At 34.4% G+C, this 17,904-nt stretch overlaps 1 protein-coding gene across 2 annotated transcripts in view; it reads right to left on the reverse strand.

Moving 5' to 3' along the window:
- Positions 1–214: 214 nt before the first annotated feature.
- Positions 215–17,904, reverse strand: part of LOC145259076 (dimethyladenosine transferase 1, mitochondrial-like) — a 248,508-nt gene continuing 230,818 nt past the window's right edge. For both annotated transcript variants that reach the window (XM_080116708.1, XM_080116707.1), the window contains exons 2-4: positions 12,925–13,279; positions 4,813–4,966; positions 215–885 (exon numbers count right to left, since the gene is read on the reverse strand). In XM_080116708.1, the coding sequence (XP_079972834.1) occupies positions 606–885; positions 4,813–4,966; positions 12,925–13,279 (789 nt within the window). In that variant the 3' untranslated portion in view covers positions 215–605. The remainder of the gene's footprint in view (positions 886–4,812; positions 4,967–12,924; positions 13,280–17,904) is intronic.

The raw sequence follows: 17,904 nt of genomic DNA on the forward strand, positions 1-17,904 counted from the left end.
AAAAAGTTTTCCATGCGCCTGAATGCCCTGCATACAACATTTCAATTCTGTAGATCAAAAATTTGCTGAGTATATAGGTTGAGAAGTGTCCTTGCACACACAAACCTCACTTTTATAGATATATAGATAAAAATAAATATAAAAAAAGATTGGAAAGACATTTTTCCCTCAGCAATGAGCTTTGAAAGATCGTCGATGAAAGAAACACAATCGCTAAAAGATAAGCGCTTTATTATTTCTAGTCACCAAATGCAATTGTTTCACTTGCACCGTAAAGCCCTGAAAAGGAACAAATTTAGACCTTGGCAAGTTGACTAAACGTGTTATCTTTACATATGTGCATATATACATTTTATCATTTTTAAACGTTTCTGAATTTTTGGAGATGAGGATTGGTTATTTGGATTCATCAGACTGAAAAGGAAGTTTGTGCATGATTTCATTCCCTATGCACTCCTAAATGGCTGAGCTGATTTTTTTTTTTTAAACGAGTACAAGTTCATAGTACAGTGAAAAGGAAGTTTCTTTAGCATCGCATAGAATAAGTACCTAACCTGACGGATCCATGTCGTCAAAGAATTCAGTAAAGACTGCAATGATTATGGTCAAGAATCGCATCTAAACGACGGCCATTTTGCATTTTCTGATAAACTGTCCGATTCCATTTGTTGAGCGATTTTCTGGATTTGAGCAAGACGATTACTTGGCATTGCTCTGTAATCGTAGTCAAAGACAGCCGGGATCCGTTGGCAAATCTCGTTGTATGCATGGCACAGTGCATTGTAGTCTTCCATCGATAATTGGTAGGAAGTGAATGATGGTTTCACGCCAGACTTTTCCAGCATTTCTTCTGCCAGTTCCAACTGATTTTCCGGAAATAGAGTTCTGTAATGAAAACAAAATGAATTGAATATATTTTAATTGAATCCAAGTAAATCATTATAAGTAAAAATAATAGAGGATATTGCTGCAAAGAAGGTAGGTTCCCTTTATCGAGCTAGAAGACTACTCACACCTGAGAGTATCCTGTACCACCATTCTCCCATGCATGGCGTATTGTTGCCACATCTGGGCTGGTGCATCTACCACTAGTCTCTCGCTCTTAGATAAAGTCCAAAAAAAAGTTGTCAATCTAATCGGTCCCACTTTATCAACTAAGCTCCAGCCCCTGTCCCATCACTGCAATTTTGCATCACTGTGCCTGTTTTACAAATATTTTAATGGAATGTGTTCTGATGAACTCGTTTCACTTGTATCCCCTCGACGTAAATATCCCCGACAAATCTGTTTAGCAACAAGATCTCACCCCTTCACTGTTGTTGTCCCTAAATGCCAGAAAGCTTTCTATTCTATTAGTTTCTTCCCTCGAGGGGCTAGACTTTGGAATTCCCTTCCTGCTGCCTGCTTCCCTGGCTGTACTGATATGCAGAATTTTAAATGTAACATAAACAAATATCTTGTTAATCTTTCCTAGACATGGCCCCAAATAGTAGCCCCTTACATCCATGTGGCGATATGCTTTGTAAGGAGTGAACATGATTAAAAAAAAAATTTTTAAATAGAAAAACGTAATTTGCTTGAACCATTGCTGGTAGATATGAAAGAGTATAAGAAGGCTATTGCAATGCAGGGAACGGGTTGTTGTATTGGTGCGACGTATAGCAGACTATTGCAGCTACTAACAGGTTTGACAGACACAAATTGCAAAAGAAACAGTAGAAAAGTTATCAACCCTTATTGACTTCGTCTACTGCAGACAGAGGGCGTTACTAATTTCCCCTTTTACCTTTCTTTCTCCACTTCCATTTCTCTCTTTTCGCCTCGACACGATCATGGACGCACGCAGCTCACGTTCGCTCCATAGATATACACAACTGAAGAACAAATTTCCGCCTGTATACATGTGTATTTATCTGAGGTAAGATAACTTAATTTTCTCCAACAACAATAATAAACAATCCAGGACTATATCTGCACACACACACGCACACAATTAACATTCCAGGATTATATGTCTGATCACATATGTGTAACCAGATGGTGGACGGGGCAATGTCGAGTAGCCTTACTTGCTGGATTAGGAAGCAGTCAGCGTCGGGGGGAGAGGGTCCTTTTGACACAAGTTGGAGGGATTTCACATTGTTGGATGTAACGACGATGATGATGCTGTTTCTTCATCATCATCATCGTTGTATCTGTTTCTTAACAGATAATCAAAATGACCCCCTCCCCACAAGCTGGATAGCTGAAGGATCTAAGTTGGAATCATAAAATGGTTTCAGGCTGTGAAAATTGGCACTTAAGTTTTATTTGAGAGACCACCAGAAAATCAAGTCAAGTAGGTAACTGTCAAGAGGTCAGTAATTTTTTAAATGGCCATGAAGCCCCTTCGGAAAGCCGGCCACCTACATAACCGATTTCCTTATGGTGCCTTATACATTTGACCTTCGAAAACCATCCCATAAGTGATGGTAAAAAAAAAGTAAAAACTTAACGGGAGTGGGGATGAAAGTACTGGGGTCCTCCCACTTTAGTGGTGATAAGAGGTGTAGATTGAGAGAGAAGAAGAAAGGGGGAAAAGTCCCTCAAAGACTTGAGAAGTAAAATCCTTTTTGAGATTGGTTTATGGAGATTAGTGGAATAAAGTTCTGTTGGGCTAAACCTACCTGGTTCTGAATATAATGAAAGGCAACAATAGCCTCGAGGACGCCTCTGCCGACCCCCTGGAGACTCAGACCGTTGAGAGAAAACACATTTCACTGGGGTCTCACTCTGCTCCAAACCACTGAGTCCACACTATGAAGAGACAGGCCCCCCCCTCACTTACTTATGAAAGAAAGATATGCATATATATATATATATATATATATATATATATAGGACTTTAGTTCCTTCGGCTATAATCGAAACCAAAATTTATAAAGAATTCTTGGTAAAATTATTTATAAAAATAAGATGACTTAAGTGCCATCAGCTACAATCGAAACCAAAACTTATGAAAAATTCTTTATAAGAAATTATTAACTTATGAAGATTTAATTACAAGAAATGGAAGTCCATAACAATTAAACGACATTCACTCAGATGTAAGCGTGACTCACAAAATAAATAACACACACTTTATCCTATTAATATATAGATAAGATTTAAAAAAAACAAACTTAAAGACCTCAAGGGAAGTAACTCCAATGCGAGTTATTTCCCTTGAATTTTTTTTTTTTTTATATATATACTTTATAGATATTTAAAAACTATTATAAAAGCCTATATGAAAAAAAAGTAAACATTGAAATGTTTAAAAATCTTCAAAGTTTTTGGTAAACGAGAAACAGTCTACTTATGAGCGGCTTCCGGTTTTGAAATTGGAAATAGACCAGTGATATTTATCAAAACACTGATACATATTATTGTAATGGGGATAAGAGTGGGAGCAACTCAAATATTTTGTCACCATTTTTTAATTTGTAATTATTTCTACTATTATATAAAAGGAGCTTTGTGTGTGTGAGAGTGTTTGTTCCTTATGGACTCGAAAACGACTGGGCTGATTTTGGAAAAATTGGATTTAAAACATTAGATTTAAAAAAATTTTCATTTTGGAAAAACTGAATTTAAAATATTAGATTAAAAAATTTCTTGTTTTGGAAAAATTAAATTTAAAACATTAGATTAAAAATAATTTTTGTTTTGAAAAAATTAAATTTAAAACATTAGATTAAAAAAATTTTTCGTTTTGAAAAAATTGGATTTAAAACATTAGATTAAAAAATTTTTCTTTTTTGAAAAAATTGGATTTGAAACATTTTTAAATAAGAATAAAACAATTTTTTTTTTTGAAAAATTGGAGTAAAAAAATATCCTTCCAAAAGATTATCATAAAAAAAGTTTATTTCTTTGGAAAATTGGAGTAAAAACTCTTTTTCTTGAAAGAGCCTATTAGCAAATAGCCTTAAGCAAATTAGATTTGGAGAATTCGTTTGAGTCACCAGCTCTAGGAATGTTGTCGGCCAGGACCGAAGAAGCCTCTATCTCCTAGATTTTGTATCAGAGTTTTCTTTCTAGATGGATAAATCTCATATATTAAGCAGCAAATGACAATACAAAATATTTGCAAAAAAAAAAAAAAAAATTGTCTTTTCTTTGACTTCATCAAAAAGAAATTCCTGTAGATAACTGTGGAAAAAAGATGATGGAATGCTTTTTTTTTTCAGATTTCAAAACCGAAACAGTTTCTCTTTTTACCAAATTTTATCTTTTACATTTTTTACAATTTCTTGCCAAGATACGGATGGACAATTCCACTAACATCTGATTTTTTTTTTTCTTTTTGAAAATTAAATTAATTTTTTTTTTTGTGTGTGTGGGGGGGGGTAAATCATTTTTAAATTGGATTAAAATATTTTTTGAAAAATTGATGTAAAAAATTTTCTTTTTGAAGTCAAAAATTTATTTCTTCAAAAATATTAGAATAAAAAAATTTTTTTTTTGTAAAATTAAAGTAAAATATTTTTTGGGAAAAATTGGATTGGAAAAAATTTATATCTTTTGGAAAAATTGGAATGGAAAAAATAATTTTTGAAATGTTGGATTGGAAAAAAAATTTTTTTTTTTTTAAATTGGATTGGAAAAAATGTTTTTTGAAAAACAGAATTAAAAATTTTTTACAAGATTCCTTCAAAGAAAAAAAAAATGGTAAGACAAAAAAATGGTAAAAAAAAAATGGTGATAAAAAAAAATGGTAAAAAAAAAAAAAAAAAAATGGTAAAAAAAAATGGTTAAAAGAAAATGGTAAAAAAAATGGTAAACACTTACTTGATGCCATAGAAGCATTTCTTGTTTCGATGATGAAAAATATGTCGCAAAACTTTTTCAACAAGTTTAAAGGGAAGTTTAATTTTTGGTTCGACAAGTGGAACAAGTGATACAACACCAACGTCGACTTTCGGAGGAGGGACAAAGACTTTGCCTGGAATAAAAAGAAATTAAAATCAAGAATTATTTTACCTAATAAAAAAATATTACCCTTTTCCCCCAAATAGTTTAAAAAAAAAAAAAATACATAGAGATTGAAATGTCAAAAACTTTCATCTGTTGTGGCCTTAAATGACCAAAAAGAAATAATACATTTTATGTTAAATACAATTTGCTCGTGTAAATTTTGCAAACGGAATCGTTCTTAATGTCATGGAGTCCATAACATGAATAGCAGAATTAGTGCAGGATGTATAGAATGTGATGGATGTCAAAAGGTTAAGACTCATCAAACCTGGCGACACTGCTCTGGATGTGTTGTGAACGTGTTAACTGCATGTGTATCCATTTGGAGACCTCCCACAAAACACGCCATCCCCAAATATAAAAAGGAAGTAACACGCGTGCTTAGACAATTAGAGTTCAATTTAAGTTTAGAGTCGACAGTTTGAGTCGACATCGAAAATTACTCACACCTGAGAGTATCCTGTATCTTTACAAATTCGCCCATGCATGGAATATTGTTGCCACATTCGGGCAGATGCATCTACCACTAGTCCTGTAATAACACATGGTCCCCCACTCCCTGCTGCTCCGCAATATTGCCGACCCCCAACGCTGTTTCCATGGTATTCTTCTCCACCTTCTTGGCTGGCCGTGATGCAGTCGTCAGTTATTTCTGAGAAGATAAAAGACTTCTCGTGGAAGCAACGAGAGGAAGCAACGAGAGGTAGCAATTGATAGAAAAATTCCCACCTTCCTTCTAAGGATAAGCAGAGAATAGGGTCATGACTTCAACCATGAAACAAATAAATTTCCAATTGCCCAGAGAAATGAGACTTGCGTTTTTTGTTATGCATGAGAGAGCTTTTGTTCCAGGCACTGACGTCAGGACGCAAACCACTCAAGGACAACAGCAAGAGATGTGAAGAAGATATTAAAAAAAAAACTGATGTGTCGTAAAGTGAATATTTGACGCAAAATAAGCAGACCTCCTCTCCTCCCACAACAGAACACTCAGAAACAGGAACGTAAAGTTGAGGGATGAGGCAGAGGTCAAACACTGTAAATAAATCACAAGGACATAATCAGGAAGGACCGGGGTGATCGGGTTCCACCTTTTCATCACAAAAATTTTACATTTCATTTTGTTTTAGTCAAGTTTTGTTTCATTTTTTATTATTATATTATTTTTTTATTATAATTAGGGCAAGCTAAAAATTACAATTAATGCTTATTAAATGTTCTTATAATATGAAATTTAAATATTTTTATTTCTGAATTTTTTTTATATATAATCACTTTGTCAAATTACTCAACATGATTAATAAATGCAATTTTTAAGTTGCCCTAATTATAACTTTTCATGTTTTATGGATTTGTGTTAATCTTTGGTCCCTTTGGCCATATTCTGGTTGTGATTAAATATTTATAAATGTACAAATCAAAATGAAAAATGAAAAAAATGAAACAATACGAAAAGTTTTCATTTTCATACAAAAATAAAAATAAATCAGTAAATATTTGGAACGATACGAAACAAATTTAACCCTGTAAAATTCCCCCATAAGTAGGTAAACTTTGAAGCATTATTGTGTAATGACAAGCAAAATCGATTCACAAGCAGTAAGTAATTCCCCCAGGCAAATTATTTACAACAAGGTATCTATACATGCCTATCTCCAGCTGCCCTACTGGCGCTTTGTGTGTGCAAAGTCCTTCCTAATAGGTTCCAAAATGGCTGAGCCTATCTTTTGCAAATTTTGCATAAAAGTAATTTATATTTCTGGCAGTGTTAAATTTTGTACAGAGGTAATTTATATTTCTGGCAGTGTTAAATTTTGCACAGAGGTTATTTATATTTCTGGCAGTGTTAAATTTTGCATAATGGTAATTTATATTTCTGACAGTGTTAAATTTTGCATAATGGTAATTTATATTTCTGGCAGTGTTAAATTTTGCATAAAAGTAATTTATATTTCTGGCAGTGTTAAATTTTGTACAGAGGTAATTTATATTTCTGGCAGTGTTAAATTTTGCACAGAGGTTATTTATATTTCTCGCAGTGTTAAATTTTGCATTATGGTAATTTATATTTCTGACAGTGTTAAATTTTGCACAAAGGTAATTTATATTTCTGGCAGTGTTAAATTTTGCATAAAGGTAATTTATATTTCTGGCAGTGTTAAATTTTGCATAATGGTAATTTATATGTCTGGCAGTGTTAAATTTTGCACAGAGGTTATTTATATTTCTGGCAGTGTTAAATTTTGCATAATGGTAATTTATATTTCTGACAGTGTTAAATTTTGCATAATGGTAATTTATATTTCTGGCAGTGTTAAATTTTGCATAAAAGTAATTTATATTTCTGGCAGTGTTAAATTTTGCATAAAAATAATTTATATTTCTGGCAGTGTTAAATTTTGCATAAAAGTAATTTATATTTCTGGCAGTGTTAAATTTTGCACAAAGGTAATTTATATTTCTGGCAGTGTTAAATTTTGCACAAAGGTAATTTATATTTCTGGCAGTGTTAAATTTTGCACAAAGGTAATTTATATTTCTGGCAGTGTTAAATTTTGCATAAAGGTAATTTATATTTCTGGCAGTGTTAAATTTTGCATAATGGTAATTTATATGTCTGGCAGTGTTAAATTTTGCACAGAGGTTATTTATATTTCTGGCAGTGTTAAATTTTGCACAGGTTATTTATATTTCTGGCAGTGTTAAATTTTGCACAGAGGTAATTTATATTTCTGGCAGTGTTAAATTTTGCACAGAGGTTATTTATATTTCTGGCAGTGTTAAATTTTGCATAATGGTAATTTATATTTCTGGCAGTGTTGAATTTTGCACAAAGGTAATTTATATTTCTGGCAGTGTTAAATTTTGCACAAAGGTAATTCATATTTCTGGCAGTGTTAAATTTTGCACAAAGGTAATTCATATTTCTGGCAGTGTTAAATTTTGCACAAAGGTAATTTATATTTCTGGCAGTGTTAAATTTTGCATAAAAGAAATTTATATTTCTGGCAGTGTTAAATTTTGCATAATGGTAATTTATATTTCTGACAGTGTTAAATTTTGCACAAAGGTAATTTATATTTCTGGCAGTGTTAAATTTTGCATAAAGGTAATTTATATTTCTGGCAGTGTTAAATTTTGCATAATGGTAATTTATATGTCTGGCAGTGTTAAATTTTGCATAAAGGTAATTTATATTTCTGGCAGTGTTAAATTTTGCATAAAAGTAATTTATATGTCTGGCAGTGTTAAATTTTGCATAATGGTAATTTATATTTCTGGCAATGTTAAATTTTGTACAAAAGTAATTTATATTTCTGGCAGTGTTAAATTTTGCACAAAGGTAATTTATATTTCTGGCAGTGTTAAATTTTGCACAAAGGTAATTTATATTTCTGGCAGTGTTAAATTTTGCACAAAGGTAATTTATATTTCTGACAGTGTTAAATTTTGCATAAAGGTAATTTATATTTCTGGCAGTGTTAAATTTTGCACAAAGGTAATTTATATTTCTGGCAGTGTTAAATTTTGCATAAAGGTAATTTATATTTCTGGCAGTGTTAAATTTTGCATAAAGGTAATTTATATTTCTGGCAGTGTTAAATTTTGCATAAAGGTAATTTATATTTCTGGCAGATATGTTTTGCACAGAAATTCATCTGATAAGTATCAAAAGTATTTTCTCTCTTACAGATAAAAAAGAAGAATTTTTACAAGGGGAATATTTTACGTTACACTGCCAAGGGAAATAATAAAATCTCAGTAAACCATTTCTTCTTATAAAAAGAAACAAACAGATTTCTTGTCATCTGGAGATATAACTGAGAATTAGAGCATTCCACTACAGATCGAATGATCTTATGTCTACCTCACCATTTTATTTTAATTTTTTCTTATTAGTGACTTCAATTTACGATAAAAGTACCGTTTAAAATCGCTGCAAATCATTTCTTTGTTTGCATATTTTAAAAGTAAACATTAATCAAAAGTGAACTTTTCAGGGCATTCATCGTCAAGCCCAAATATCAGTTGATGTTATATAGTAAACACAGATGGAATTTGATGAACGACGTCATTATTATTTTTTTTTTTAGTCCACCAGGCAAATTATTCTTCATAATATATAATAATTAATTTTATAATAATTCATATGCAATCTGCATAAATTAAAATATGACAAACCCGCTTAGCAACAAAATCACACCCCTTCTCTGTTGAGGTCCCCAATTGCCGGGTTTTCTACTCTAATAATTTGTCAAGATATGTACATCTGGAGGGCACAAATGCAACAAGTTTATCAGAGCACAATCCATTAAAATATTTGTAAAACAGACACAGGGATGCAACATTGCGATGATGGGACAGAGGTTGAAGCTTAGTCGACAAAGCAGGACCTGTTAGATTCCAAGAGTGAGAGACTAGTGGTAGATGCACCAGCCCAGATCTGGCAACAATATTCAATGCATGGACGAATGGTGACCTTGTAGAGATACAGGATACTCTCAGGTGTGAGTAGTCTTCTAGCAAAATAGAGGGAACCCACTTTCTTTACAGCAGCCTTTGCAATGTTCTCCATGTATTTGTTCCAGTTCATATTACCCATGAATATTACACCAAGGAATTTGAAGGAAGAATTCTCAGGTAGGGTGTTATTTGTCATGGATATCAGTGGTTGGAAAGGTTTCTTGTAATTGTTAAAGGAGAGCAGCTTAGTTTTACTCGCATTAAATGTTATCATCCATTTGCGGCTCCATTCCACTATAGTCTGGAGGTCATTTTCTAATGATTCTGCCTTGTTTTAGATTTGTGTACATCTGTTATTCCCTCGTGCATATTAAAGAGCAGTGTTTCATCAGCAAATATACCCATCTCGAACACAATATTATCAGGAGGTCACTAATGAATATCAGTAATAATAGTGGTCCAAGGATCGACCCCTGATGCACTCCCACATTAATGTTATGCAGTGTGGATGTACGTCCATCAATGACAACCTGGATAGTCCTATTGTCTAAGAAAGATCTAATTATGTTAGTATACGCAACGACCCGTGGCGCAGTGGTTAGAGTATAAAAGTGATATTCTCCTGAAGGTTGAAGGTTCAATCCTCAAGGCCGAAAAATACATTTGCAAATTACTTAGAGCATGCTACCTCCGTGAAGTAAATAAAGGTTTCCGCTCAAAATTCCGTCCAAATTCCCGAGTTCAACAGAAACATTCCTGAGTTCGATAAGATACACCTGAAGAAGATCAGAGGTTATATCGATCGAAACGTTGTGAAAATCACACTCAAGTTGAGAACAGTAGTCCGATGAATAATAATACAAATAATAAATCCTCATCTCAAAAGTTCAGAAAAGTATATGTCCAGTTATACTGTACAATTTAATTTTCATTAGCAACTTTTCATGTCAGACTTTGTCAAAGGTCTAGGATATATCAAGGGTTACAGTATTGGCTTCGCCTGCATATCCAATGGTATATACATTCAGAGATGACTTAAAATATCTGCAGTAGAACAACATTGCCTAAATTCATACTGTTTGTCGGAGAGATTAGCTTTTGCGAGGTGGTGGACTAGTGCTTGATTAATTAAGGTTTCAAAGATTTTAGCGACGACAGGGAGAAGACGGATAGGGCGATAATTGAGAGGGTCAGTTCTTTCACCAAAATTCTTGTACACTGGTACCAGAGAGGCCATCTTCCAGCTATTAGGGAAGCAAGATTCAGCAAGGCATTTATTGTAGAGCTTGGAAAGTATAGGGGCTAGCTCAGCTAAGCATTTCTTAATTAGTATAGCAGACATGAGGTGATTTCCACATCGTTGAGTGTAGCTTCAGTCTGCATAGAGAAATTGGGGAGGGAGTTGTTTGTTGGCTCTGATCCAAGATGAAGTCAAGTGTTTCAATGCAATCCCTACAAATACGCACCTAGAAAACGAGGTTGTTAAACCTGAAATAGTTATATGGGACAATAAGGAGAAAGTAGAAACCTTAGTTGAAGTCAGTGTCCCTTATGATGCTGACCTAAACAGAAATGAGAGGGAGAAGAAAACGAAATACCAAAATGAAACGAAACTGGAATCTTAGGAAGATCTTAATTATTCCAACAATCATAAAAAAAGAATTTCAATCTAGCGAATATACCTGGTGAACCAAGTGCAAGAGAGACCCAAACAACGGAAGTCACAATTCTAAAAAGATCTAAAATAGTGGGTGAATGTCTAGCATATTGTAGGATGCCCCATCCCCAGCAAAATAAAAAGATAAGATTGAAAAAAAAAATAGATAAAACATAAAACAGGTAGATGTGAACAAACATCTTGCTGCTCAACTCCCCACTCAGGTTGTCTCTCTATAAAACTGGCCCCGATCACAGTAACCCCTTAAGATCCAGTACCATATATGCCTTGTTTGAAGTGACCAAAAGTAAAAATAAAACCACACACACACACACACACACACACACACACACGGTGTGCACTCAAAATGGCGAATTTTCCCAATGAAAGATGACGTAGATTTATTTAGAAGCAACTCAAAGAAGAAAAAATGTCCATCAAATGACACGTCTCTCTTGTTCGCATTATTTTTTATGTAACATATCTTTATTTATTTATTTAAAAAAAAAAAAAAAAATTTTTTAAGTGGCGAATTTTCCCAATGACGAAAACTAATTTCACCTGAAATAGTTATATGGGACAACAAGGAGAAAGTAGCAACCTTAGTTGAAGTCAGTGTCCCTTATGATGCTGACCTAAACAGAAATGAGAGGGAGAAGAAAACGAAATACCAAAATGAAACGAAACTGGAATCTTAGGAAGATCTTAATTATTCCAACAATCATAAAAAAAGAATTTCAAGATTTATCTAGCGAATATACCTGGTGAACCAAGTGCAAGAGAGACCCAAACAATAGGACTAGTCAGGGTTTCGGTGCTTTATCCATGCTCAGTGTGGAAAGTTTCCCCACAAGTAGTGCATGTGTACTTACCAGGCCTTTGGTAATGTTTTCGTTCACACCTGGCATTTTTGTCTTTCCTTTGTGAAGACTACGGCGCCAGCAACTTTGGTTTGTTGTTAGCTCTTCCCAATTTTTGTGTTCATATTCATTGCTTTTAGGTGGCGTTTTATCGCATTTTTGTAGCAGAGTTTCTGCCCACCAATCTTTCTGTACCCGTTTTCTAATTCTCCATACAATAGGATTTTTGGAATGCGATTATTTTCCATTCTGGCCACATGTCCAGTCCATTGTAGTTGTGTGGCTCTGTTGGTATAAAATCATTCCATTTTTTTTTTTTTTTTTTTTTTTTTTTTTACACAGTGATCACCACTTATCAAGGCCCGGAAGCCACTCAGGGATAAGGGTTATTGCAAGTACATTACATTAGTGTGGAGATTTGATGAAGTGTTTACTTAAGGGGGCGGTTCATCAGGAACTTGTTAACGTTGGACTTGAAGACATCCAAGTTGTAGTCCGGTGGGAAGCAACCAGACGGAACAGAGTTCCACAGGCGTGCAGTTCTAAGAAAGAAGCTTTGTTCATGGAATCCACGTTTTGATTTAGGCACAGATATAGAGTGGGGGAAATTTTTCACAGTGGATTCAGCTAGACGGGTGTTTTTCGTGAAAGATTGGCGAGGGGGGACCAGAGAGTTCATAATTTTTCTTAGGTGGCGTGGTTGCTTCCTACCTCTTTATATGGACCCTGTACAGTGCGTAGATTTCTGCTGAATATAGTAGAGCAGCTAAAACCATTGCGCCATAGACTACATACAACATGTGGGTCTCGTATGTAATGTTACAGTTGGTCTCAAACTTTTTAATTCATATCAGCAAAAACAAAAGGAAAGAAAAGAAAAGAAAGGAAATGCTCAAATTCATTAAAAAAAAAAAAAAAAAAAAAAAAAATCACCATTCAACGAACCTGGGATGATAAATTTGAGATTGACATCACAAAGGTGTTGGCAGATTACTGAAAGTCGGCAGCGGTTGTCCGCAGCTATAGGGGCTACAATTCGCTCGGCCACTTCTTTCTGAAAGGTCAGGGTTAGTCTGGTCCGTCCATAACTCCAAGCGCCCCGTCTCTCAGAGATATCCGCCAGCCATTTTATAAGAAGCGGCGTCGAGATGTTAAATGGTAGATTTCCGATGATATGAATAAAGGGTGGATAGGATTTCCAGGGTTTCTTAAGCTCCTCTGGAAATGCATTTTCCATGTTGAAGTTTAAAATATCACCATGGATGACACTCATTTGATTCTCGAATGCATCCGACAAAACCTGAAAAGATAAAAGAAACGTTGATAAAAGAAAAAAGATCTACAAAAATTTCTTTCACCAGAATTCTTGAAGACTGGTACCACAGAAGCAGTTTTCCAGCAGTCGGGAAAGTAGGATTCGTTCAGTTTGGAGAGAACTGGAGCAACCTCGGCAGAGCGTTTTTTTAATAACACAGCCAGGATGAGATCTGGTCCACATGCAAATAATGCAAGATAAAGGTTCAAAATTATTATATGTGTTTTATTTTATAACTTATAATTAAAAACATTGAACAATACAAAGTAAAATTTTAGGCACTTATGTATTTCTGGTACCGTGCTGAAATAATATTTTGAAAGCCATTCTTAACATGGGAAGAGTGTTTTTAATTATAAAATAAAACACATTTAGGGTTTGTGTTACTGTACACATAGATTCGAAAAAGTGTTCAAAATGCAAAAATGTAACAAATAAATGTTACCAAAGGCAAGATAAGTTACTCTTCTACCTGTGTGGAAAGGTTTTTAGTGGTTTTACTCGCTTTAAAACGTGTAATTGCTTAAAAAATCATACAGTGTTTATCGATATATTTTAAAAAGAAAAATGGTGGCATGCTCGTTGTTGAACACGGTAAGTTTGGGAAAATGAGTTGAAACAAACAAATTATACAAAATACTGTTAGAAACCCACCAAATATATGTCCGCCTATGTCACGGTAACATATATTGAGTGAGTTTCTAACAGTATTTTGTCTAATTTTTTTGTTTAAACTCGTTTTCCCAAACTTACCGTGTTCAACAGTGAGTATGACGCCATTTGCATTTTCCAAATACGTCGGCAAACACTGTATGTTTTTCGAGCTGATTAAACGTTACATTAAATAAAAAAAAACTAAAAAATTATCCAGTTAGGTAGAAAAGTAACATTTGATAACGTTTGTTATATATTTGTTTTTTGACAACTTTTTCGAATCTATGTGTAAAACAAACCCCACATTTAATCATTTTAAAACTTAATCTTGTATTTTTTTTTTTTTTTTATTTGTTAAACAAAATGGTTCATTTTAATTATAATAAGTTTTAATCACATGATTAATTCAAATTAAATTTTAATCACATCCTCACATGTGAAATAATAGCGTGATTAAATTTTACGCATTTAAAGTTTATGAAACATTTCTAATATACTCATAAACAAACTTCTGTTTACATTAAGCGATACCAGTGTCAAATGTAAAGAGTTCCTTTTAAGGATTCCTGAAAATATCCTGTACTTCTATAGATACAAGGTTGCTGCAAAGAAGGTGGGCTCTCTCTACCGTGCTAGAAAATTACTTAAGCCTGAAAGTATCCTGTACCTCTACAAGGCCACTATTCACCCATGTATGGAGTATTATTGTCACATTTGGGCTGGTGCATCTGCTACTAGTCTATCTCCTAGACAGGTTCAAAAGAGAATCGCCAACCTGATAGGTCATGAACTGTCAGCTAAGCTTCAGCCTCTGTCCCATCGATGAACTGTTGCATCCCTCTGCCTGTTCTACAAGTATTTTAATGGTGAATGCTCCGACAAACTACAAGCACTTGTACCCCAACGACATAAATATCTCCGTCAAATCCGACAAGCAGCTAAATCCCACCCCTACACAGTAGAGATTCCTTCTACTCCAATAGTTTCTTCCCCAGACTTTGGAACTCCCTTCCGGGTTACTGTTTCCCCAACTGTATGACATGCAAAAGTCCAAGTGCAATGTGAACAGATGTCTTGCTGCTCATCATCTTCCTTCATAATGTCCCTGCAACTGTCCCCGATGGTAGCCCCCTACATCAAAGTGGCACTGTGCCTTGTTTAGGGTGAAAGTTGAATTAAAAAAATAAATAAATAAATAAAAAATTTAAAAAAAAAAAAGGATTATAGGGTTCGAGGGTATTGGTGTTGTATAATAAGGGGACAGGCTGTGAAGAAATCGGAGGCAAGCCAAGAACGTGATGTGAGGGTCACGTTTCAACCATGCCAACATGGAATGTTGGACACGAGCGTCACCTGAGCTAGCGACACACGTAATTGTTTCAAGGCCAAACAAACAAAAGGAAATTGGCCTACAATCGAAAACAACGGTTGTGGATTATTGGGACAATTATGCTTTGAATTAATCAAAATAATAACAAATATTTTATGACCAGATCGGAATGCAGCTGACATTCGCAGCTGCGGCTAGAGAAACGTGACTGATACCAATATAAACAAAGATGTTTTGGTTTTACAAAAAAAGAGTAGCAGCCGACGCGGTGAGAAACAAGTCTGTCATCTGTCAACATTTGTACAACTAAACGACAAATCTGCCGCGTTTTAAAAATTTCCTTCAGCTCGAGCCAACTTTGTGGAAATCGCGGATCATACACTGCATAAGTATCAGTTATTATTTCAGTTCGGTATCTTCTCTGTACTTTGCTTTTAATGTCTAAGAAGAATTTTTGGTAAAATTTTACATTAAGGCTCATCTCATGTTCGTATATAACAAAATATTATTTTTGTAGATTTCGGTGTGCTAAAAACGAATCTGAAAACCGTTTCCGTCGCAAAAAAAGTTTTCATGCGATGAAGAAATTACTTTTTTGAAAAGTGGGTGATCACTTTTCCATGTAAAATTAACTTAAAATGAGCACCCATTTTCTGGCCACCTGAGAGAGGGGGCATTTTAATGATTATTTTTTTTTTTATTTATTTTTTTTTTTTATTACATTTTCACCCCAAACAAGGCAAATTGCCACTTTGGTGTAGGGGGCTACTATCAGGGGCAACAATTACTGGGGTACTATGTAGGGATTTGGGCAGCAAGGTGTCGGTTCACGTTACACTTGAACTTCTGCACGTCAGTACTGTTGGGGAAGCAGGGACCTGGAATGGAATTCCAGAGTCTTTCGGTTCTGGGGAAGAAACTATTGGAGTAAAAAGATCTTTTACATCTAGGGACCTCTACAGTGTGGGGGTGGGATCTAGTAGCCTGTCGGGTTTGTCGAGGGTGCTCGCGTCGTGGGGGCACAAGTGATTGCAGTTCATCAGAGCATTCACCACTAAAATACTTGTAGAAAAGGCAGAGGGATGCAACATTTCGTCGATGGGACAGAGGCTGAAGCTTAGATGCCAGTTCAGGGCCTATCAGGTTTGCGACTCTCTTTTGAACCTTGTCAAGAAGCGAGAGACTAGTAGCAGATGCACCAGAAAAAAAATCGGTATTATTTTACTTTAAGGCTCGTCTCACATTCGTATAGAAAAAAAAAAAATAGTTTTTTGTAGTTTTTGGTGTGCTTTAAAAGAATATGGTAATCGTTTCCGTCGCAAATTTACCGTTTGTATGGTATTAACCCCTGAACTCTGGGATTATTTTCCATTTCACAGCCTAGCCTTCGTTTACGCTACGCGCGAGCATAAACGAAAGCTGTTAAATGTGCACTCGCGTACCAAATTGCCTTGTCACAGTGTAGTATTGGCGAAAAATTAGACGAAAAACAGTTTTCCAAATATTAAACCATGTAATTCTATGTTATCACAGGTGGCCATTTTATACATGCAAGCATGTACACATGGCCTGTGCGCGTACGTATAAAATGGCCACCTGTGATAACATATAGAATTACATGGTTTAATATTTGGAAAACTACTTGTTTTTCGTCTAATTTTAATTTTTCACCAATACTACACTGTGACAAGGCAGTTTCGTACGCAAGTGCACATTTAACAGCCTTTGTTTATGCTTGCGCGTAGCATAAACGAAGGCTAGGCTGTGAAATGGAAAATAATCCCAGAGTTTAGGGGTTAATACCATGCAAAAGAAATCAAACAAAAAACTTTTTAGCCAATAAACACACAAAAAATGCCGCCTCTCTCAGGTGGCCAGAAAGTGGGTGCTCATTTTAAGTTAAATTTACATGGAAAAGTGATCATTCACTTTTCGAAAAAGTAATTTCTTCATATCATGAAAACTATTTTTTTGCGACGGAAACGGTTTTCAGATTCGTTTTTAGCACACCAAAATCTACAAAAAAAAAAAAAAAAAATGGGTTTGTATTACTGTACACATAGATTCGAAAAAGTTGTCAAAAAACAAATATATAACAAATAAATGTTATCAAAGGCCAGATAAGTTACTTTTCTACCAAACTGGATATATTTTTTGTTTTTTTTATTCAATGTAACATATTTATTCAGCTCGGAAAACATGCAGTGTTTACCGATGTATTGGACAATTCAAAATGGCGCCCGACTCTCTCTTAAACACGGTAAGTTCGAGAAAAGGTGTTATAAATAATAAACTAGACAAAATACTATTAAAAAAACACCGAATATATCTCAACCTATGTCACGGTAATATATATTGAGCGAATTTCTAACAGTATTTTGTCTAGTTTATTATTTATAACACCTTTTCCCGAACTTACCGTGTTTAAAAGAGAGTCGGGCGCCATTTTGAATTTTCCAATACATCGGTAAACACTGCATGTTTTTCGAGCTGAATAAACATGTTACATTGAATAAAAACACGAAAATTATATCCAGTTTGGTAGAAAAGTAACTTATCTTGCCTTTGATAACATTTATTTGTTATATATTTGTTTTTTGACAACTTTTTCGAATCTATGTGTACA

This window comes from Euprymna scolopes, chromosome 34, assembly GCF_053919585.1.
Source record: "Euprymna scolopes isolate OS-2025 chromosome 34, ASM5391958v1, whole genome shotgun sequence".
Taxonomy (NCBI): Eukaryota; Metazoa; Mollusca; class Cephalopoda; order Sepiida; family Sepiolidae; genus Euprymna; species Euprymna scolopes.